A 24,200-nucleotide genomic window follows, 5' to 3' on the forward strand; every position below is an offset into this window, starting at 1 on the left:
AAACTATTTTAATACTTCAACAGCATAGAGAAATGAAAAATATGAACAGAAGCTATTAGCTTTCCTTCTTGAAAAGGAGAAGGCCACTGTGGGGATTATGGCAAATACAGAATGAAGACAGAAGAAGCAAACATTGTCAGCATGTTACGAAGGAAACTGATATTTCACAGCTGAAATGATACTGAGAGATATTTCTCATAGACTATTTTAGATAAATTATGACAGTTAACAGTTGTAATAAATTTATTTCATTTTTATGATGTATATAGATAGATAGATGATAGATAGATAGATATAGATATATATAGATATAGATATATATAGATATAGATATATATAGATATATAAATATTTAACAATGGAAATAGTTACAAAGAAAAGTGCTTGTTTTCAAGAAAAGAAAACAGAAAAGAAATACAATCCTGACCTTAGGTTGAAACCTGAAATCCTGAATACGTTTTGCTGGGAGTAATTTTTACTGAATTTACCAAAGACACCAAATAAATATGTATAGATTTATACTGTTATTCATTAGAAGACTTTAATAATTTTTCTACTGAAGCTAGTTAATTATAATGCTTTGAATTAATATTCAAAAAGTTAATTGGAATGATAGCTGGTTGTGAATTAACTGCAATATTATTAATATATTAAAAACAATACTTCTAATCCTATTTTCTAATAAGCACAAATCTTTATGCTAAAGAAGGCTTGCATATTCCCGAAGCCTGAAGCTATAGAACAATCCAAATGGTGTCTTCATTTAGATTTGAAAACGAACAGGCAGATATTAAAAAACACGACTCTTTAATTTAATTTCAGTACAGATTTTAGAAAAGCTGTTTTCAAGGCAGAAAACTAGCACCTGGCAACTATAGGCCTCAAGCCATTATATAAATATAGATACACAAAGAGATATACAGATACCCTCTGGTTTAGATTTTATGTTTTTTTCCTTGACTATGAGATTCTTAGTGGGAAGAATGATTGACATCTGTGTTCACAGTTATTGTAAAAGATGAGTATAGTGCCATAATGTGTGTCCAAACTTGGTTCTTATAATCCTCACAGTGTCTTTTTCTTTTAGTACAGTTTATATAGCATATTTTGTATTGTAACTATTTCATTATCTGTTGACATTTAACGGCAGTTGCCTCATAGTGGAACCAGCTCTTGACCTGTAGTTCTCTCTTTTTCATTAATATTAATTCTGAGAGCTTGACATATTTATGAAGCTATGGATTTCAACACTACTGAATGGTTTTAGTTCTTAATATTTCCTTATAGAGCAGGGGCGTCAAACTCACACTGTTACGTTGGCATCATGTGATGTATCAGGACTTTTTTTTCCTTCGCTAAACCGGGCATGGGTGGGGCCAGTGCGTGACGCATCCGGCCTGTGGGTCTGGAGTTTGACAGCCGTGTTACAGAGTGTGAACATTCTGAAGCAACACAAGCTTCAAACAAGCTTTATTTAATATACTTCCCTGTTTTGCTGGAAAAAAAATGACTTAAATCTGAAAGTAATGTATCTTTTTTTGGAGAATAATAATATTGCCATATGTCCAAGATAACATATTTTTGTAGGCCAATAATAGCAACATTTCTTTCTGACATAAACAAAATGGAAACATACCGAGTCTTAAAATAAAAGGGGAATCTTAGGAAGTGAGAAGAAAGACAACCAAAGAATTATGCTAACACTGTTGCATACCAAATATAATTTAGGTCATGCTTTTTGATATGAACTCATTCTGACTTCCTATCTTTTAGAATTGTAGGCTGCTATGGAAAATGAAAAATACTGAAATTTTAATATTATTAGGGGTACCAAAACTGATAAAATAGTTGCTACATATACTGGTCATCCAATCAAGATTGTCAGGGATCTTTTTAAAATAGGTTATTAACTTACCTAAGACAATATAATGGAAGGAAAAGAAAATCTCATTTAGGATTTTAAAAAATACCCAGGACTTACTCCTGTGTGGAAATGCACAAATAAAGGACAGCAATACTGGTGTTTTCTCCAATAGATACTAATTTAAGAAGAGGCGGAGGGAACTATTCAAGGTTGTCTTTTCAAATAGGCAGATTAAACAAATCACAGAGTATTTGCTGTGAACCCCTAATTATACATTATTACAGCATACAAAAGCAGTAAGGCACAAAAACCGGCTGCAATTCTTTACACTTGCAATGTAACATGTAGAGGAAATTAATCTTGGCAACTAGTTTAAATATTAGCTTTGCATAATATGTATAGGTGAAACTGTAATTAGGAGGGAATGAATCCTTGGTGCTGCTTTCATTCTGACCCTGCAGATGATTACTCTTCACTAATAAGACCACAGCCATTTGACAAAAAGCCAACTACAGTAGCTTGCTTCACTGCTCAGTAAATTTAATAATTACCGTTCCTCCTGCCAATAGTTCTCAAATCAGATTTGTTCAATCCAATACTGAGCTTATTAGAGGACAGCTCTGTGTTCAGAATTCTTTGGCCAAAAAAGTACTTGAAAATGATGAAGCATGCCTTAGACAAGGGCACAATGATTAGCCATTTTCTCCACATAAAAAAAACAGCACGGAGTCACTACAGACCACAAAATCACCTGCTGTTAGCACACAGCTGTTACAAAAAGGTTCTGTATTTATCTAGTCCTTAATACCTTTAAGGAAACCTAAAGGGAACAGCTTAATATTGGAAGAGAATGATCCTACACAGAATATTTAGCCTCAGTATGAAAGCCTCTGTTTTCCAAATTTCTTTTCACTAGTACCATTTGATATTTCATAAAAAGAAAAAAAAATCTAAATTAAAATTATTTGAACTATTAATTCAAGGTATTTAATATTTAGAGAAAAAAATTAAAGTTTGAAAAAAGTTCATACACATGAAGCAAAATTTAAGAATTACAAAATAGTGCATACTAAATTAAACATGTATCTGATTGCTTGCTAAATAACATGTAAATGTTTGCTATCAATAAAAATTAAAAAAATGTTTTACTTGTTTATTGGGGTAGAGAAAAATCTGTTATGAAGTTGATATGTGTTGTACAGATGTACTTATTGTACCAAAAGGAGCTGTAATTACTCAAAATTATATTAATCTATTCAATGCTTATTGACACTACCTATAATCTATATCTGAACTATTAGAATGTAATTTAAGAATTCATACTCACGACTAATACTTCAATATTAGAAAATTTATGATACTTGATCAGAAAAGAAAGTTAATTAAAGCAAACAAACCTTCTGTGACTGGTTGGAGTTTGGAAGATCGTTCTGAATCAGGTGAATGGAGTGGTTCTGGTTCTTTTAAATTTTCCAAATGCATAAAAGGATCATAATCCAAAGATGCTAAATCAGACAGGCTCATTGGAAAATACTTCAGGTTACTAAAGCACTGAGATCCATAGACACACCCATGAAGAACCTTTAAAAAAAACCAAAATGTACTAAAATCTATGTATATAAGTATGAAAAACTAAAGTGAAACCAGATTGCTTCTCAGAAGGTTGACATAAAGTCCACCCAGGATACACAGATTTCTTAAATCTGTGATATAACTACATTTATACCAAAGAGTACATAATTTTATTTGTCAAAGGAAAAGATGATGAAAATCATTTCATATTATTCTGATTTGTAACTGTTCTTATATGTGATTATTATTTAATGTATCCATTATTGTATTCATATCCTGCTTTTCCTTTCATGCAGTATATGAGGGTCACTTCTCATTTTGTTCCTGCAATTGTAACTGCATGAGGTACATTGGTCTAAGAGAGAAAGAGAAAGATATTCTGAGTTAATCCAGTGAAGTTAGTATGTCAATGAGTGACTTCAACTGGATCTCTCTTCACTCCAAACTGACTGTCATGCTCCTATCCAAGCGTAGCCTTCTAAAATGAGCTGTTACTGAATATGGCTGGGTACTGAAGAATCTTGTTACTGGTAATTTAGAGTACTGTTTTGATTTTTTAGGATTTTTCAGTTTGGAAAATCATCACTATTAAAAAAATAAATAAATCCCCAATGTTTTTATCTAGATTGAGATTTAATCTGAGACTGATGTTTGAGTCTGCCTCCCCACAGAACTATAAATCAAAACACCCCCTTAATTGTGGTACATTAGCCAGATGGGATGGGCATGTTCCTAATGCCTTCCCCTAAATATTGTCATCTGATGAGAGCACACCTTTATTATTGCATCCTCTGCCGTATGAAACATTCTACACACACATATACCTGAAGTTCAGTAGCCTCTACCCTCCAAGCCTTCTATAAAGTATAGAAGTACTACTTTTCCATGAATTATTAGGATAAGATTCCATAACTGCAGATTACAAGTCTGGCTTGGCACCAGGTTTTGGTTGTTTGTAATTTTTTACTGTGCTTAGTTTTATAGTTTTAATATGGCTTTATATGCTTTTTTAACTTTTGATTGGGAGCCACCCAGAGTTGGTTAGAAGATGGGCAGCTATGTAAATGTTTTAAATATATAAAAAGGCCTTTATATTTTCACTTTATTTTTGAACTTTTAATATATTATTTCTATTCAGAGAATAGTCCAAAGTACACTGTGATTAGGAATGTCCATCTATGTTCAGATTTTGTCTTGTCAGGGAATAGAGAAAGTTCTCCAATTATTTCTGCTGGTTTCTCTTCCCAACAGGCACAGCTGTGAAATCTGGATGGTTCTGCTCATGATATGTTTTGTACAAATTAGGTATTTTGCCTTTTTCCTTTCATAAGACAGATTCTCTGACTTATAAAACCAGTAAACAAGCTTCAGACAAAATCATTTGGATTTGTTAGCTGTATCTGCTAGCAGAGTTATCAGTGGAAGTGAATGAAACAGGGTGCAACATACTTCTCCTTCACTGAGAAGTAAGTTACACTTCTCAAACTTGTTCAGGGTTCTTACAATTCTGAAAAAAATAGACATGAAAATAACTCTTCTATTTTTGTTCAGTTTTGCTTCTTCTTTTATTTGCAAAAAGAAAAAATTAAAAAAATTCAAAGACAAAATTTTCATAAGACCAGTCTAAAAGTAAAAGGAGTAGCAAATACCTTATATATGTAATTAAGAACAGATTTTTCAGTTTTATCATTTTCAAATGATGCAGAATGAATAGGCTGTAATAATGTCCGCAGTGGCAATGCCATGGTCCAGTCCAACAAACAAAGAAGCAGAGATACCACCAGCTGTAATAGAAATATTTCTAAATTACAGATAATCATGAAGGATAATTTATTTGCATTGCTTTTCCATACTTCCTTTTTAACTGTAGCTTCAACAAGAATCCATATGAGAAGCACTTTGTAGCTCAATATGTATTATGCCAACAGTTTGATAGCAGAAATACAGAAACAAGTAAGTCTTGATCTTACTAAAAAAGAATAGCTTATCAGACAATTTCTTCAATGAACCAGGAAAAAAGGTGAAATGGTTCAGAAATGGCTCATAGTTTTAGGATTTCCCATTTTTGCTTTCTTAGAATGCTAACGCTGTTTAACGTTTTTTATCCATAATAGTAAAATTTTAAAAAGTTGACATTAGAATTTCAGTAATTGCTGAGAATGTGTACCATAAATGATTACATGTCTACTTTGCTTTTTTATATGTCTATGTACAAAAATAAGAACATTTTGCTTAATCATTCTGCTATACATTGGTTACAAATTATGTTTCTCTGAAGTTCTCTGAAACTAAAAAGACATTTTGTCCAATATGCTGCACTTGATTGAGCTGGATTCCTGGAGTCACATTCAAACAGTAATAGCAGTGCCAATACACAACTTTTTTTCTCTGCCTTAAGCTCCTTGAGGTAAAATCTAACATATAAATAATAAATGTTTGGGAAATCACCCCAACTTATAGAAGAAGATGTTCTGGCTATATAAGAATCTATAAGGGGAAAGATCACTTGCCAGAGAAGACTCTTTCTACGTTCTCACAAACTAGCAGATCACACCTATTCCATGGAGAGAAACAGACTTTCTTTTGAAGACTGCAAGCTTTGGTTCCAGATAACTGTGCTATTTTTGTATGAAACTAAAACATAAACGGGATCTATATCACAAAAAAGAATTTGTTTCACATTAAAGACCCTTGCCGGATCAGTTACTGATCAACAATCGAACCTGCTGTGAAATAACTTTGTAGTCAGTGGAAGATAAACCTAGCAAGAAAAATAAAATAAAATGAAGAATTTTTCTTCTCCAGAATGTGTTGGACAGAAATTGGGAAGCACAATTTTGTACTTCTAGCTAGAAGAGAGAGGTTACAATTTCTTCCTGTTCTTTTGAGGAAACCCTTTCCATTCATCCACTTGTACTGATTTTAGTTCAGTTATTTTGTCTCTTTTTTTGCTGTGTGTGTTCATAACAAACTTGTAACTGCTAAAACGCATAGAAATGGAAGAACAACATTTAATGGATAATATCATGCAGTGATGTAACTTGCATCCTGACTCTTGTGTCACTTGGTCTCTTAGATATATTTTTCTCTTCTTTCCAAATAGGGTGGAATTGTTGGATCTATCTTATAGTGATCAGAAAGGGAAGCCCAACTACTGTGAGCTGAAAGGAAAGGGATAGACAATAGCAGTGTTCTCAGGGTGAACTGGTGTAACAATTTATAGCACTTTTTGTTACACAGCATGACCAAAGGCTGTGTCTATGTTGCACATATCTATTTTATAATATTTCACAAAGGTCAATGACTCTGCAGCCTTATACACTTCTATTAACAGTATTCCAGTTAATAATGCTGTTGACGTGGCTACCCCGAATTTACAGAGTGTATTCTGTAATCAGAAGGAGGCTGTGTATTACTATACTCTGTAATCATTTGCTGATTGTAGATGACGAAATTCAACTTTGCTGATTTCTTGTTTAGTAAAAGATAAATAAATAATTGACCTCTTGCTCTTCTAATGTACATTTGAGCTTGGGTAACTTTGGGCCAGTTCTTGTCTTTTAGCCCAACCTACCTCACAAGGTTCTAGTTTCAGGAAAAATAGCATGCGGGAGCGTTATTGAAGTATACTGCCTTGAGCTGACTGAATAAAAAATCAATGGCAGGATAAAAATCTGTAAATAAGTAAGTGAAATGGAATTGATGGAGGTGAGAGCCGGAACGTGTCCATGAGGAAGCAACACAAATGAGGGGGGGACCTAAGCTCTTTGTCCATCCAGGAACAATGGACCAAAGCCTACATATGCAATTTGCACATATACTTATGGTTTCATTTATAACCCAAACTATCTGTACTTCTTCAATTTTGCATTGTCATAAACATATATTGCAATATAGTAACATAAAATAAATCTGCTTACCCTTTTATCTTGCTCATAAGAAGAAGCTTCTGTACTGGGCAAGAGATGAGTGATGGTAGCTATCAATATCTATGGATAATAAAACATATTTTAAAAAAGAAATTAGACTACCAATGACCTGTTGGATTATCCTTTCAGAAATATTTCTTTACCAGATTCCTCAATGCCTTCAAGAGTGACAAACCTCTAGTGTACTATCTTCAATAGAACAGCTGGGATACATTTAGGGATGTTTTGAAAATAGCAAATGTTGAACTGTATAGCACAGTCAAATACAAGCAGAGGAAATGTTTTATAACATTTTGTCTTAACTGTTTTATGATAATGTTTATGTCATGAAATGCTTTATAACATTTGTCAAGTTTCTTTTCCATTGGGATCATGGGTTCCAGATTTTGGATACATTCTGTAAGTTAGCCTGGTTGAGGTACAGACAATCCTCCACTTATGACCAAGATTGAGCCCAAGATTTTTGTTGCTGAGAAATTGGTTAAGTGAGTTTTGCCCCATTTTATAATCTTTCTTGCCACAGTTGTTAAATGAATCACTTTACTTACTAAGTTACCAATACAGTTGTTAGGTGACTCTGGCTTCCCATTGATTTTGCTTATCAGAAGTTCACAAAAGGAGATCACCTCACCCTAGGACACTGCGACCGTCATAAATATGAGTCAGCTGCCAAACAGCTGCATTTTGATCATCTGACCATGGATGCTGCAATGGTTGTTAGTATGAAAAATGATCACAAGACACTTTTTTCAGTGTAGTTATAACTTCAAAACAGTCACTAAATGAACTGTTATAAGTTATAAGTTGAAGATTATCTGTACCTTGGTTCAAAAATTGTTGCCTATGATGCACCATTTTGCTTAAAGGAGAGTTTTAATAATACATAGGTCTATCTAAGCTTAACATTTTTTTGAAGAAGAAAAATTATGCTGTTTTTATTTTTGCATGTTGTATGTGCAACTGCCTCTATCTGGTGAATAAAATTTGTGTTGTATGGAGATAGCTTTTGTAGTATTTAAGTCACATAGATTCTTGTTTGTAAATTAATTATTGTATATTTAATTTTTCTATATGGTTTTAATTTAGCATTGTTAATACAAAACAGCTATTTCATTCTATATAATCATTGTGATCTTACTTAGCAATTATTTAAAATGATTAACCTCTTCAAAGTCTTAGGTTATTGTTTGGAAGCTAGTTATGAAACTGAATAATGTCAAAATATCAGTATTCAAGAATTACTGCTATTAGTTCTGTAAAAATTGATATTAATCACATTTACTCAGAAGTCAGTCACCTTGAGTCAATGTGAGTCAGTGTAATGTATTTTAAAATATGTGCTTTGTACTGGTGTGTCTTAAAAGCTTTTACTGTTATGGGAAATTAAATGACATTGAAAGATATTAAAATATTCTTCATATACTTCATATTAAACATTAAAATGTTCTTCCTATTTTTTTCATTACTTCAGATCAATTTTTTTTTTAATTTACAATTGTGACACTGCCTTTTGCTTCTCTTATGGAAGAGATTGAACATCTGAGGTATCTTACTGTAAGTGACCATAATTAATTGGTTCATTTTAAATGAATCTTAAACTTTTATCCATATATATATTACTAACACACTCACGATACACACATACACATATATACACATACATACACACACACATATATATGTGTGTGTGTGTTTGTATAAATAAATAAATAAAAACATGGACTAAAAATGTTTATAGCAATATATACATATATACATATAAGTGTGTATTGGTAATGAACAAGTCCGATGAAAACATACAACATTCCATAAGCTGTGAATTTCAACATTACACTGTGAAATTTGCATGGCACATGTACCATTCGCCATTCTGAAAATATTTTACTAAATACTGTAGTATAAAAATCTATGTTGAAATATGTCTTTTGCTTTTACTTACTTGAATTATTTTTAATGGTGAATCAGACTGATACAATTGTAGTCTGTGCACGTAATGAACCAGCATATTAAGCATATTGCAAGCCACGTGTGCAACTGTTTTATTTGGAAACTATAAAAAAACATAAAAGGAACGTTACTGAATGCAATATAGTAATGTAACAAGAGTAACATTTTAATTTATTTTTACCCCATTAATACTTCATTAGTTTTATAAATAATTCAAGGTGGTGAACATACCTAATTCTCATCCTTCCTCCTTTTCCCACCGTAACAATAATTCTTTGAGGTGGGTGAGAGGGGTTGACAGTGAATGACTGGCCTAAAATCACCCAGACAGCTTTCATGCTTAAGGCAGCTTTCATGGTCTTCTAGTTTCTAGCCTAGCACCTTAATCACTAGACAAAAATGGTTCATTTCATTACCACTTTATGTTGAGAGGAAAAATATACAAAAGTGCTCAGATAAGAATCAAACTTATTCCCCAATTCTTGAATAGCTTTAAACCAGAAATTATTTCTATGAGTCTAAGATAGGTACACAAACCCAAAGAATACAAATAATGCACTGTAAGCAAACTCTAAAACACCTGAGATTTATGCAGATTGAGAAAAGATTTATTTATGTTAGTAAAAGAAAAGTTCTATAGCCCTGATATATAGAAGAAAAAAATTCAGCTAATGAAAACATTTATATAGAACAAAACAGAACAGAACAGAACAGAATGAGCTGTGGGGGCACAGTATTAGAATGCAGTAAAGCTAAAGGTTCCCCTTGCACATATGTGCTACTCTAGGGGGCGGTACTCATCTCCGTTTCTAAGCTGAAAAGCCAGCGCTGTCCGAAGACGTCTCTATGGTCATGTGGCTGGCATGACTAAACGCCAAATGCACATGAAATGCTGTTACCTTCCCACCAAATGTGGTCCTTATTTTTCTACTTGCATTTTTTATGTGCTTTCAAATTGCTAGGTTGGTAGAAGTTGGGACAAATAACGGGAACTCACCCCTTTACACAGCACTAGGGATTTGAACCACTGAACTGCCGACCAACAAGCTCAGTGTCTTAGCCACTGAGCCACTGCATCCCCTAGAATGCAGTATTGCATGCTAATTCTGACTGCCGGCAGTTAGATTCTCACTGGCTCAAGGTTGACTCAGCCTTCCATCCTTCTGAGGTCAGTAAAATGAGGCCCCAGATTGTTCGGGGTAATTTTCTGACTCTGTAAACTGCTTAGAGAGGGTTGTAAAGTACTGTGAAGGGGTATGTAAGTCTAAGTGCTATTCGGATAGGATAGGACAGGACAGGACAGCACAGGACAGGACAGGAATTCTTTATTGGCCAAGTGTGATTGGATACATAAGGAATTTGTCTCCAGTGCACAAATTCTGAGCGCACATACAAATGTAAATAAATAATAAATGACAAAGTATCTAAAATAAATGTTACCATAATGCACAACAACAAATGTAAATATATGTAAAAGATCTCAGTGATTTTTACAATGCAACAATTACAATGGGAAGTACATGAATTTGGATTACTGTAATTCATTCTAATCATGATTGTCCTTAAAGACTCTTTGTAAACTCCAAATGGAGCAAAATACAATGGTCCATTATACTGCTGGTGACAGTTACTTCAATATTATAATACCAATGTTTTGATTCAAGAATTAGTTAAGAGACTATTGAAACCGATTAAAAAGTAAAGAAGTAAAATGTAAACATATATGAACAATTCTTATATTGGGGAGGCATGCAAAATTGAGCCCTTCAGGGATCCATTTTGGAACCAGTGATTTGTACATAATGATCTGATTGTTCATCAAACTGTTCAGGATAATAAAATCAGTAAGGAATAAAAAAAACTCCACAAGGATCTCTGCAAATTAAGGGAATAAAAATGGGAAATGTATTTAAATGTAAATAAATAAAAAAAATATGGAATTTGACAAAACAAACAAGCAAAACCCTAAATTTTGCCTATACATTAATAAATCTGAGCTGGCAGTGATAGATCTGGGAGGGATCTAGCAGTCATAATGGATATCTTAATGGAAATGTCAACTCATTTTGCAGCTGCTATTAAAAAGGTTAATTCAGTGCTTGGAACAATTCAAGATAGAATTATAAACATTATGAAAAAATATTATCCTTATATAAAATCCATGGTCCGATATCACTGGGTAAAGTGTGTACCACTGAATCCTAAGTAGGATTATACAGAGCTAGAAAGGGTGAAAAAGTTACAAAAATATTAGGATGCAGGAGTCGTTTTCCCTATAAGGAAATACTATAGTAGCTTATTTAGGTTATTTAGCTTGGAATAAAAGCAGGTGAAGGTCCAAAGCCATATAAAATCATGCCTAGTATAACTAACTAACTAACTAACTATTTCACCCCTATTGCTAAAACCGGATATCATCCACTATAATTAAACACAGGAAGATTTAGGGCCAATGGACAGAAATAGTTTTTTTTTTACAAGGTATACAGTTAAACTGTGAAATTTAATTAAGGTAACAGCAATCAATTCATATTACTTAAATGTGTGGCTGTAATCTTCTGAATCACTGAAAACATACCCTAAGTGTTGGTTGCTGGGAAGTGAAAAGGGCTACTTATTTATTTATTTATTTTATTTTATCACATTTATATACCGCCCTATCTCCCAGGGGACTCAGGGCGGTTCACAGGCAAGTAAAAAGCACATATAAATACAGACTAAAATAACAGTTAAAAAACTTATTCTACATGGCCGAATTATTAAAAAGCAATATAAATAATAAAACCCATTTAAAACCAGTATAAATTTAAAATCTAATCCAGTCCTGCGCAGGTGAATAAATGTGTTTTAAGCTCGCGACGGAAGGTTCGGAGGTCCGGAAGTTGACGAAGTCCTGGGGGGAGTTCGTTCCAGAGGGTGGGAGCCCCCACAGAGAAGGCCCTTCCCCTGGGTATCGCCAGACGGCACTGCCTAGCCGATGGCACCCTGAGGAGTCCCTCTCTATGAGAGCGCACGGGTCGGTGAGAGGTATTCGGTAGCAGTAGGCGGTCCCGTAAGTAACCCGGCCCTATGCCATGCTACTACCTCCAGTTCAGGCTGGAGCTTCTCAAATGCAACTAGTTCAAAATTTTTCACATACAATATCTAAGGTTGGACCTAAGAAAGCTCATTCTGTGTTCTGAGAGTAACTGGATACTCTAAATTGAACCTCTGATTCATAAAAAGGAAGACGTTTGGACTTTCTAAATCCAGTTGTTGCTTGATATAGGAATGTTTGAGTCAATAAAATTTAGATGGATTTTCAGCTTCTGCTTAAAGCAGAGTTCCCCAAATGTTCTGGGTTGGGCAGAAGGGGGAGCAGGTGCCTTTATGCACACATCATATGTGCCAATAGGGCCTTGAACACATGTGTGCTTGTGGCAATTGTAGCGCCTACGTGGCGCTTGTGACAATTGCGCCCATGCAGCACTAATGGAAACTGTAGCACTCGCGTTGCGCTCACAGTGACTCAAGGGCCCGTGCAGTGCTCGCGGCGACACTACTATAAGTGGGGAGTGTGCACACGCACACATGTGAACACACTGGCCAGCCACTCATGTGGCCCAGTGGCTAACAGGCCATGGCCCACAGGTTGGGGACCCCTGGCTTAAAGACTTCCAAGGGATTCTTTCCCTCAAATACTAGTATAAACTCATTTTTTCATTCTATCCAATATTGTATATATTTATCCTAATAGATCAAGACAAGTTTGCCAACTGCATATGATGCATCACTAGCATAACAGCATTTATTTATAAAATGTGTATATGTAATTAAATCATAAAAAGACCCTTATTTTTCCTGGAACCTGTTTTGAAAATTCAGTCATAAATTTAAGAATTCCCATTTTTAATTTTGCATTTCTCAGGTCAGGCTTTAATTTTGGATGGAGTCAATTGTAAATTTTTTAAAAAACACCATACTTTTTTTTGGTGGTTTGAGTCAGTTTTTGACTCCTGGAAATTGCCTAGACAAGTCCTTGCAGTTTTTTTGGCAAGAGTTTTCAGAAGTGGTTTGCCATTGTCTCCTTCCTAGGACCGAGAGAGAATAACTGGTCCAAAGTCATCCAGATGGCTTTGTACCCAAAGTGGCATTAGAACTCAGTCATTTGGTTTCTAGCCTGATGCCTTAACCACTATTACAAACTGGCTCTCATATACTTTTCTATTACTATTTTCTATACGGTGACTCAAATTGCAGTTGTCTATGGAGATTCTCAATCATCCAGATTGAGATGGTTGTCTCAAAGGTGCTTTTTTCAAACTGGTGAGGAATGGAAGAATTTATTTAAGGATTTATTTAAATCCTTTCATTCTCTATCAGAGCATTAGCACTGAAGAAACTTCATGGATGAGAAGCGAAATATTTTCAAATGAAAAAAAAAAAACCCCAAGAAAAATCAATTTGCCTTTTGAAAAAAATTGCAGTTAAATTGCAGTTAATAGTCCGGAGTGATTAGGTGGCCTGTATGTTTTCTCAAGTATCAAATTTCAGCACAGTTCATCTATTTTTAAAAAATTGTTTGAATGATACTTTCTGCAGCATAGTAAGGCTTTCTACCCACTCAAAGACATGTTATTTTGGAGCAGTGTTCAACACAGCTGCTAACTGCAGCAGTTGATAGGAGTGGCTAGGATCCTTTTGCCCAGGCTTTCAATACGGTTGAATCAGAAAAGTTGTGATTTCATGCTGTCTAAAAGAAATAAATGCTTCCTGTACTCCGACACAACAGCTTGGTTGGAGTTCAGCAAGTGCTGTTCATCTGTTATAAGCCTGCAATTTGCTTTTGTCAACTGCCATTTCCGTCTAATAGTGTACATACTCTCTGTCAATAAAACTGACAAGTTATAAAGCATTTGCTATCCATACTTATTCATATTTCTTCACTAGAAAATGAATCAATATTCTTTTAATAATATATGTTCCAAATAAATGCCCAAGAATTGTTTATCACAACCTGTTTTTGAGCTTTACATTCAGTTTCCAAATTGTACAAAGAGGATATATCTCAATTATTTTCTCTCATTGTATATATACTGTTTTAAAATTATTTTTAATTTAAAATTGAACTTTTTGAAACTGTCAAAGCACAACAATTTATGCAAAGTTAGGCATTGTTTAGACTAAATTGGGGATTTCAAACTCAAATAAATAGAGTCACATAACATAAAACACATTGATCAATGGGATGCATTGATCCATATGCAAGTAACATTTGTTGATTTTTAATTAATAAAATGAATAAAATAATTAAATTCCCAAAGGTGCTCTTTCAAAAGGCAATTGGTCTTTCTTTGTTTTTCCTTGAAGACATTTTGCTTCTCATCCAAGAAACTTTTTCATTTCTCAGGCTGGTTCTCTTCAGAAGTGAAGAAGCTTCTTTGCAATTCTGTGGCAACCAGCACAGATAAATAACAATCCCACCAGCAATGTTCCCTCTATCTCCTTGCACAGCTATAAACTGTTGGTGCAGTGTCTATGTATGAGACAAAGCAGCAAGGTAGAATGATAGCGGCAGAGAACAGGGTCCGTAGACCTACTCCGGTAGGATTTGAGTTCTGGCATAACCTTTAATTTTTGAGCTGTTATGGGCACACACTGCAGCATACCATCCGTGCATAGGAGAAGGCAACAAGTAGACAGGCCCTGGCAGCAAAGCATTAAGTTCGTGAGAAGTTATAAGCTGTATGAAAAAGCTTCAATAGGCTACAAATTTGAAATATATACCTAAAATAGATTTAAAACTGTCCATACAAGAATAAAAATAGTAAAAACAATGTCATATCTCAATTTAGTTTAGAAAGTAAGATTACATACTTACTTTCAATGAAGCACAGATTACATTCAGAGCTTCCTTGATCTGAGGATGATGGGTTTCATGTACTAGTTCTTCACAGATCCAAATGCCAAGGCTACAAATAGCAACACATCTACAAAACAAGTTACAGACAAACTGTACCTGATAATATCAAGGAGTGAAAAACTGTCATGTATTATGTTTTCTTAGACAGAGTTAGATCTTATGCCCTGGTATGTCTTCTAATCTAAGTAAAGATTTTTTGATCAAGGAAAGTTTCTATCAACATATCGGGTGAAGGAAACTAATGTCACAACTTCTCTCATTAACACTCCAGACTGTTCTGTTCTGTTCCTATGGTTACACAAATTCTTTAAAATTGGGGAGGAGAAACTAGTTGTTCTGATTATGGAAACCTTCAATGGATTGCGTTTACTATTTGTAAGAGGGTAGTTTTGGCTACATTTTTTAAAAATTAAAACATTGTGGCGGAATATTTAGTGAAGCAAATGCCAACATATATTCACTAAATTTTCTTCACTAAATATTCTGCTACAACTTTTAAACTATGTATTATTGCTCCTAAAATGTTAAGAAATGTTAAAAAATATTTCATAATATATTATTTAAAAATTTAACTAAGTACCTGGATTAACCAATTTACAAAATGTTTTGGAACATTCCTTATTTATCCATACCTTGCAGGTCCTGATGGCTCATCTTTTGCAGAGCTTAATATTGTTTTGATAACCAGTTCCTAAAGTAAGGACATTCAAGAGAAGTTATTTCTAAATAGCAATATAAATGCAATATAAAAAAATTCAGTAATTTACAAATCTCAAAAATGGAAAATTCAGCTATATAGGTATGCCGACAATTTGGGCCATCCAGTCAGATATATCTTCCACTCTCTATACCAAGGGTGCTTTTCAAAAGGCAACTAGACTTTCTGAGTTTTTTTTCCCTTGAAAACATTTCACTTCTCATTCAAGAAGCTTCTTCAGATCTGACTGAATGGTGGAGAATGGAAGGATTTACATTTCTTGCAATCATCTGGTCATTAGCACTCTGAAAGTCATTAGCTCTCTGAGGATAATTAAGGCTACTTTGGGGGTTTCTCTGTATTCTCAGGATCACCTGAATCAGAGTGCAAATGGGTGTGGGATTGTTTTGGGACTGCTGGAAGAACTGTGTTGTAGACAGGAGATATTATATCCCTCCCCCACAGTTGAGAGAGGGCTGTTCAATTTTAACATAGTTGGCTTCTTTGACCCCTCTTTCAAATCAATGGTCCTCTTTGTCCAAAATGTGGACTTTGCTGCCTTCAAAAGAGTGACCTTTGTCTTCCAAATGCAGATTGACTGCTGAATCTTGTCCTGATGAATTTGTTCTCCTATGTTGTGCCATGCGTTTGTGAAGTGGTTGTTTTGTTTCTCCAAAGTCCAGTTGCCTTTTGAAAAGCAGCTTTGGGATAACCATGACCTAGATGATTGAGAATCTCCATACACACTTTCACTGTCTATTTGTTTCTTCATATTTGCCCCTCCTCTCAGCTAATACCCTTCTTCTTTAAAACTAATTTTAAAATAGTTTCTTTTAAAGTGTTCTGGAATGAGTTACGCTTAATATTCTCTAGTAGTGAGAAAGAGAAGAGAATAAAGGCTTCAAATTCCTGCTTGTGTGGGAAAAATTACCAAAATAATTTTATTTTAATTTTTATTTATTTCAATAATTTTACCATAATAAGGTACTCAATATTGTCATATAAATAATCTGAGATCAGTAATGCTAACATTTTTTATGATTAATCTTTATTTTGGTTTACTGACAGCAGAAATATGATCCATAAATATGATACATAGAACTGGTTTCTTTTAATAAATCATTGCTAACCACAGCTTAACATTCAGATGCATTTTTCATAACTTTACCAAACTAATAGAGGGAAGGGGGAGGGGAGACTGTGTACATGTATATTTTGGCAGCTATGATATTTCTTAGAACTTGTTCCTTGATGTTACCTGATGTTACCTTAAGTTACCTGTCTTTTTTTAAAAAAAAAGATATTTTAATTATGAAAATGGAAAGCTGGTATGATGGAAAGAAAAAGTCCACCTCAGTCATTATAATATCCAAAAATGAGAGTGAGGGTGAGTACAGAGAAAAAGCAGAGTGAAACTGACTTCACTACATTTTCACTTCACAGAAGCTAGTGGATGGAGCTGCTGGCTGTGAGGGGGGGAGTCTGAGAGTGAGTATAGAGGAAAAAGGTAGCGGCCCACGTGCCTAATGGTGCACAAATCATACAATTATAAACCAAAAACAGCAATAATATATTCAGGATTAGTCCACTTGAGATTGTGATTTTATTCTATTTCAAAATGACTGGCTTAGTTCAGTGTAATACTTGTTCTGCAGCTGTCTTTTGCAGTACCCTTTTCAAATTTGGGTACTGTCCTCTTTGTAAACATTTTAGTAGTCTACATGGACAGATTACTTATCTAGAATCTCAAATCTGTGCTCTCCAAGCAGAAATAAGGTGCCCAATTCAGCCATTCCACTCTATTGAGCTGTCATGCCATCAGTCCCCTCTACCACAAAGATCCTGCAGGAGAAGGGCAGTATGGACAACCGTGGGATCTGGCAGGGTAAGAGCTGTGAACCATAAACACAAAGCTTTTGCAGTGTCCCAGTATAACAGATATAGTACCCTTGCTGACCTTAACAGGGACACCAAAGTGACAGGTCAAGGTAGTTGTGATACTGATAACTCAAACAAGCATGGGATCATGGTTCGAGATGAAGAACATGTGAATCAGGTATTACACATTGGTCACACAAGAAGAGCACGGTATTCAAAAAGAGAAGCCACCTTCTGATTGGTGATTCAATTGTAAGGGATGTAAATTTAGGAAAGGATATGGAGGTTTTGAAAGAGCTCAGGTGTCTGCCAGGTGCTACTGCCAGCAGGGACAAGAGGCGTATTTTTAAGATAGTCAAGAATGCCAATAAGGATTGTGATGTTGATGCTATTATACGTCTTGGCACAAATGATCTGCCCCAAAAGGATGTACTTTCTATGCAGAATGATTTCCAGAGCTTGGGGTAAGAACTTAGTAGTATAGGTTGTAGGTTTATCTTTTCAGAGGTTTTACCAGTATATAAGGAACATGTGAACGCTCCAACACTGGAAACTTTAAGAAAATGTTGGATAACCATTTGTCTGAAATGGTGTAGAGTTTCCTGCCTGGGCAGGGGGTTGGACTAGAAGACCTCCAAGATCCCTCCAACTCTGTTATTATTATTATTATTATGCCTCTTGGTCACATAAAGATCCCATAGTGGTTATAATAGAAGTATACTCATTTATCTTTAAAAAAAGTAAAGGCACATTAAAGTGGTGGAGAGCAAGTTAAGAAACTAGAAACGATAAGAAACAATCTGAATAATGATACTTTCTGATATATGAATGTGTTATGACTGACCATGCTCCTTTTGGCATTCCTTTTAAAAGAGTATCCACATCTACACAAATTCAAAATGTGCACATGGGCCAAAAAGTTTGGGAATCCCTGTCTTAGACCTTCCTTTTTTTCTGGAGAAGTGATCTCGATGAGATGCTGAAAGAAACATGAGGGATTTGACTGCATTGTTTGGGAACTTCAATGAACAGCACAATTAAAAAAAGATACCTATTCTTTCTATTTTCGGCTTTAAATTTAACAATTTTATTCCTGGAAATTGCTTGGCCCATGGTGTTAGCTAATTCTGACAAACTGCATCTGCATTATCTTTTTTCTTAGTTGCACAGGACATTAACATTAAACAAACATTCCCCAAATGGCAGAAATCTGCAAAATCTGTGGCATAATCTGTGACAGATCAATAAAAATAAAATTATGGTAGGCTGCTTTCAATGAAGATGAACTTGAAAAAGCTATATTTCCAGGAGATGCCCAGGGCTCCTTTCTTTATTCCAGTTCTAAGAAATTTAGAAAGCAGGATATTTAGCTCTGCCCACCTAAGGCCCAGAATTAAAGGATATTAAAATCCTATTCCTGTCCTGAAACACTTTGGGTACCTGTGTGGTAATGTGTGTATGTATGTGTGTGTGTGTGTGTGTGTGTGTGTGTGTGTGTATGTATGTATGTGTGTGTGTATATGTATATATATATGTTTTCTGAGGTTTTCACGGGTGTTTGTATGTAGGTCTTTGGTTGTTCGGGTTTTCTCCCGTGTAAAATTAGAACGTCGCCAAGACACTTCTAATTTTACACGGGAGAAAACCTGAACAACCAAAGACCTTTTTTAGCATCAAACAAAGATAGTTTTGCATAGATAAAACCGATGTATGGCATACATAACCCATAGAGGGATTTATTTCTCTCTCATACAGTATTAGAACTTAAGATCATCTACTGAAACTATGTGCAGGGAGGATGGGTAGAAGGAAGTACTTTTCTCTCAATGGGTATTTTTTAAACTGTGAATTTTGCTGCCAGCAGTTCTTTCTGCTATATTGGTAAGGACAAGTAATATGGATGTTTTTTAAAGGGGCTGAATAGGTTTACAGAGAATTAGGCTATCACAGTTACTAATGCTAATTCTAAGAATGTGCTTTAAATACTGGTCACTGAGAAGTGACAATGGAAAGGGACTTCCCAATTCTGGTTTAAGAACTGGCACCATATACTATAAAATGTTACATAAATAGCCTGTATCCCAGCAGCATTCTTCATATGCTGTTGTATCATATTTAAGTAGCTACATGGCCACAAAAATTAATTTATACTGCAGAAGATATAAAAATAACACTGTCAACCCTGAAGCCATTTTGGAGCATCTTTGGGGCTGCCACAGCAAGGCTGGTTGGAGCTGTAGGAATGGGAGGGGGGAGTAGAGATAGCTGGGGACTTGTAGCCAAAATAAAATTCTTTCTTCTGGGAACCAAGGATGTTCTCACCAGATGCTGGGGAGGCATGGATTGAAACCAACTGGAGTTGGGACTGTGACCTGGTTGGACCATGTGAAAGACATGGACTGGGGGAAAGAACTTTGATTTTAATTTGGGACCTTCAGAGTCGGGTTTCCACCAGATGTGCCAATATGACATGCCTAATAAATTTGGACTTTGATGAAAACCTTGGCCTTGGAGTCTTGATTGCATTGGGTCTGAAAAACACACAGATTTCAAAACCTACCTTTACTTCTGTAAACTGAGACACAACGATATCTGGAGTGTTTGGGTGTAATGCTGGTAATTCACAATATAAATTGGGTAAACACACCAAAGAGCCTAAGAGAACTTGTGCTTCTAGTCTTGGTGCCTGAGTAATAAATAACAATATGATATGTTAGTAACATTTGAGTTAGTATTTAATCACAAACGAAACTGAATAAGAGCATTTACTATTTATATTAATTTCATTATATTCGCTTCTGCTTTGTTGTTTAATATTCTTAACTCTCCATCTACCATCTCTCGCATTGGATACCTTATACTAAATGCTCCCTGCTATCATTTTAGCAAACATTGTTTGGTAAAAAAATTGTTTGCCAGTTTAAATTAAAAGGCAGCCTAACTTGTAAAATAATTCAGCAACTTTATTGTGGAAGGCATGATCAGCTTTACATATTGAATATTTGATATAATAATAAAAGGATTATGTAATTACTTTGTACATAATATACTAGGTTGCTGATAGTGTTAGAAGCTTCTTGCTATGAAGAATTTTAACTAATAAACTTTGCAACTTACCATAACTTTTATTATTAGAGAAAAATTAATATTAAATAGCAACACTCGGAAAAGAATAAACTTACATTGAGAAAAGATGATGCTGCTACTCTGCCAGCAGCTACAATGAAATCCATTATCAGCATGGTAGCACCAGGCAAACCAAGGGAAAAAAACTGTGGAGAACAGTGCTTTATGATTGTATTGACAATGTCCTTGGAGGAAAAGAAACACAAGATTCTGATTGTCTAACAAGGAAACTGTAGATAATGTGTTAAACATAAAATACAGGAAAGTATCAAAATGGAATGAACTTATTTTTTAAAAAAATATTTCACATTAATCATACTTTAATATAAATAGTCCTCATTTAGTGACCACAATTGGGACTGGTAATTTGGCTGTTAAGCAAATGGTTGAATGAGACTATTGCCTTATACACTGTAAGCCGCCCTGAGTCTTCGGAGAAGAGCGGGGTATAAATGTAAAAAAAAAAAGAAAAAAAAAAGCATAGGACACCTTAAGTACACTCACAAATTCAAGTGCTGCCGGTCTGACAACATAATGGTTATTCTTGGCTTGCAACCACAATTGGGACTGGATTTCTGGTTGTACTGTAAGTTATTATAGTCATAAGTAGAGACATTGTGGCCAGACCTGATTTTATAACATTTTTGTGGGGTTTGTTAAAACAATCTACAGTCAACTTAAGCTGCTGTAAATAGTTTAGGATACCAAAATCTTACTCTGCATTGATTTTAGTCACTAAGAATTTGTTTACTTTTCTCTTTAATAGATAAACTGCCAGTTAAAATTTAGACAAATCTGTGTTTGGTTCGTCAACAAGCGACAACTTCTTATTCTAGGTAGAATTATGGTGTCCCACCAAAATATTCCTTCAAAATATATAATTTACTAAATAAGAAAAAAAAGGACGCTCAAATTGGAATTTAAAATTTTTGTTCATGAAATCATTTTAATGAAGCGGAATATATTTTAAGAATAAGGCAACATTTTTCCAACCATGTATATCAAACATAAATTTAGAACTTTACCTACAAATAATGTTTACTTAATAATAGGGATGTAATGTCATGTTATATAAAATATATAAAAACACACTTTATTTTTAAAATATAAAGTCTCTAATAACTCTCTAAAACAAGATGAAGTCTGAATTACAGGAATCAGTGTTTCATTTTTGCTAATGACCCTTAGATTTCTGGGAAGACATCTTATTCAGCAGTATGATAAATTCTGGCAATTATGCTAAAAATACTGCTTTACCAGAACTGTTATAAAATGGTAATTAGATTGTTTAGCAAGAAATAGAAAGAGTATGTAACGAGATAAAAAACTTGTAATTAAATTATTTGTCAGTCAAATTCTGAGTAGATTGCCTAGAACACTTGTACAACTATAAAGCAGTTCTTTCAGACAAAAGCTGTTTATAGCCTTACTGTTTTACATTGTAGATGCAACTCAAACAATTAAATATTATTTTGGGTTTTAAAAAAACACTTTAATATAAACAATGAAATATCAATAAGAATATTTGTCTAGAATATTTCTCTCTGGCATCTAGTTCGTTTATACACAAACTTCTTTTTCTAATAATAATAATAATATTTTAATTTGTATTTCTGATATAGAAATCACATACACAATTCAAAATAGCACACCTAAAATAACTTCAACTTTTTCGTCTGGTAATTGGACGGCATCCACCAGTATAATAGATTTCTTTTCTCATTTCCATTTCTCTGAAGAACTGGAGACCTTTTCAGAAAATTGGGAGAGCACTGTGGAGTAGATCTGGAGCATGCAAACAGGTATATTGGGCAGGAAGAACAAGGGAAAGCCCTGATGTTCAAGTTTAAGTCTGTGTAATAGTGGGATATTCAAAGAAATGAGTTGTCTAATGAAACTTGGAGTATGGCAACAAATGATAAATTAACAACAGAAATTAAATTTTAAAAAGGGATGATTAAAGTAAACAATTATAATGCAGTATGAGGGGATTTTATAAAAACAGTGTTGGTGGAAGACAAAGGGAATAAACCTGATCAAGAATATATGTTGTTTTGGATGGGATAAGGGAACAATTGGAATATATTGTAGATCTTTTAGTTGTTAAAGAAGAAGAAATATAAGGAAAAAAATGATCCCGGGGGAGTGGATGCACTGTAATATTGGTATTTCCCCCCTTTTTTTGTATTTAGATTTATATGTATCATGTTTGTATTATTTGTATTCAAAATAAAAAAAATATTATTTTAAAAAAGTGTGTAATAGTGGACAATGTCCTCAGCTTATCCTGTGTCAAGAAAACTAATCTAAACTGTTTTCCCCCCAAAATGTGTTCTCAAACAAATCTATGATTTTTAAAAACTTTTTTGGTGATTCTAAAATAATTTAGAAAATTATGAAAAAAGATGTCCATTTTTTCTGAGCTTCCCCTGAAACATAAACCTGCAAAAATGAGTTGGAAGAGAAAGAGAATATATTTTCAACAGCAGGAGCTGCGTAGTTCTTGAACATTTTATGTAACCAACAAAAAGACATTTTATGGATGCCTTAATTACAGGGATAATGACTACCTGTAAACTATGTAAAAAAGGAAATTGGATTTTTTGTTAGGAAGGTAAGGTGAGGTAGAAACCCTTACCTGATCAACGTGAAGCAGTCCACAATGCATTATATTGTAAAAATGAGTTAAAAAGTCCTTGTTTGGAGAAACATCTTGTCTTCGCTTCATTGTATTACAAATGAGCTTATAAGCATGCAATTTGCCTTGTTTGTACTTGTCACTCAACATGGTTGCCTAATATTAAAAAGGAAAGTCAAAATATTAACAAAGTTCTATCGCATCATTTAAAAAAAAATCAAATGATAATTAAAATTACCTTAAAAAGCCATGGAGTAAGAATTCTCAATGGAGGAATTAAGACTGGTGGAGATGGGGATATCACATTATCAATTGAAATTCCAAGATTATCTCTAATCTGAAAATATTACAAAGTGTAACAAACATTTATAGAAGATATTGTTGAAATAATTATTTTAAAGAATTATTCTTCAAGTTGAGATTCTCCCCGTACCTTAGCAAGATTTTGCCAGAGTTCACAAAGGTAATCAAAAACCTGAGCATGTATTTCAGGGTCCATAATGCAATTGACATCTCCTAAAATTCCTAGCATCCGTCTCCACATTACAGTTGCTACATCTGCATGCCAGCCAGTCAGGGTTCCTCCTGCCATCACACTGCAACATTCAGATGGGAAATCACTGGTTTCTATAGGAAGAGAACAATAC

At 34.3% G+C, this 24,200-nt stretch overlaps 1 protein-coding gene across 12 annotated transcripts in view; it reads right to left on the bottom strand.

Annotated features, from left to right (window-relative positions):
* The window catches only part of RALGAPA1 (Ral GTPase activating protein catalytic subunit alpha 1), a 127,579-nt gene that overhangs the window by 43,048 nt on the left and 60,331 nt on the right, over nt 1-24,200 (bottom strand). For 7 of the 12 annotated variants that reach the window (XM_058162265.1, XM_058162269.1, XM_058162274.1 and 4 more), the window contains 12 exons: nt 23,987-24,180; nt 23,792-23,890; nt 23,554-23,709; nt 20,972-21,100; nt 20,350-20,475; nt 18,634-18,768; nt 15,847-15,905; nt 15,173-15,281; nt 9,305-9,415; nt 7,357-7,425; nt 5,086-5,220; nt 3,262-3,445 (listed from right to left, as the gene is read on the bottom strand). In XM_058162265.1, coding sequence (XP_058018248.1) covers nt 3,262-3,445; nt 5,086-5,220; nt 7,357-7,425; nt 9,305-9,415; nt 15,173-15,281; nt 15,847-15,905; nt 18,634-18,768; nt 20,350-20,475; nt 20,972-21,100; nt 23,554-23,709; nt 23,792-23,890; nt 23,987-24,180 — 1,506 coding nt within the window. The remainder of the gene's footprint in view (nt 1-3,261; nt 3,446-5,085; nt 5,221-7,356; nt 7,426-9,304; nt 9,416-15,172; nt 15,282-15,846; nt 15,906-18,633; nt 18,769-20,349; nt 20,476-20,971; nt 21,101-23,553; nt 23,710-23,791; nt 23,891-23,986; nt 24,181-24,200) is intronic. The other 5 variants (XM_058162273.1, XM_058162272.1, XM_058162268.1 and 2 more) reach the window with 1 other exon arrangement.

The sequence above is a fragment of the Ahaetulla prasina genome, chromosome 1 (genome assembly GCF_028640845.1).
Source record: "Ahaetulla prasina isolate Xishuangbanna chromosome 1, ASM2864084v1, whole genome shotgun sequence".
Taxonomy (NCBI): domain Eukaryota; kingdom Metazoa; phylum Chordata; class Lepidosauria; order Squamata; family Colubridae; genus Ahaetulla; species Ahaetulla prasina.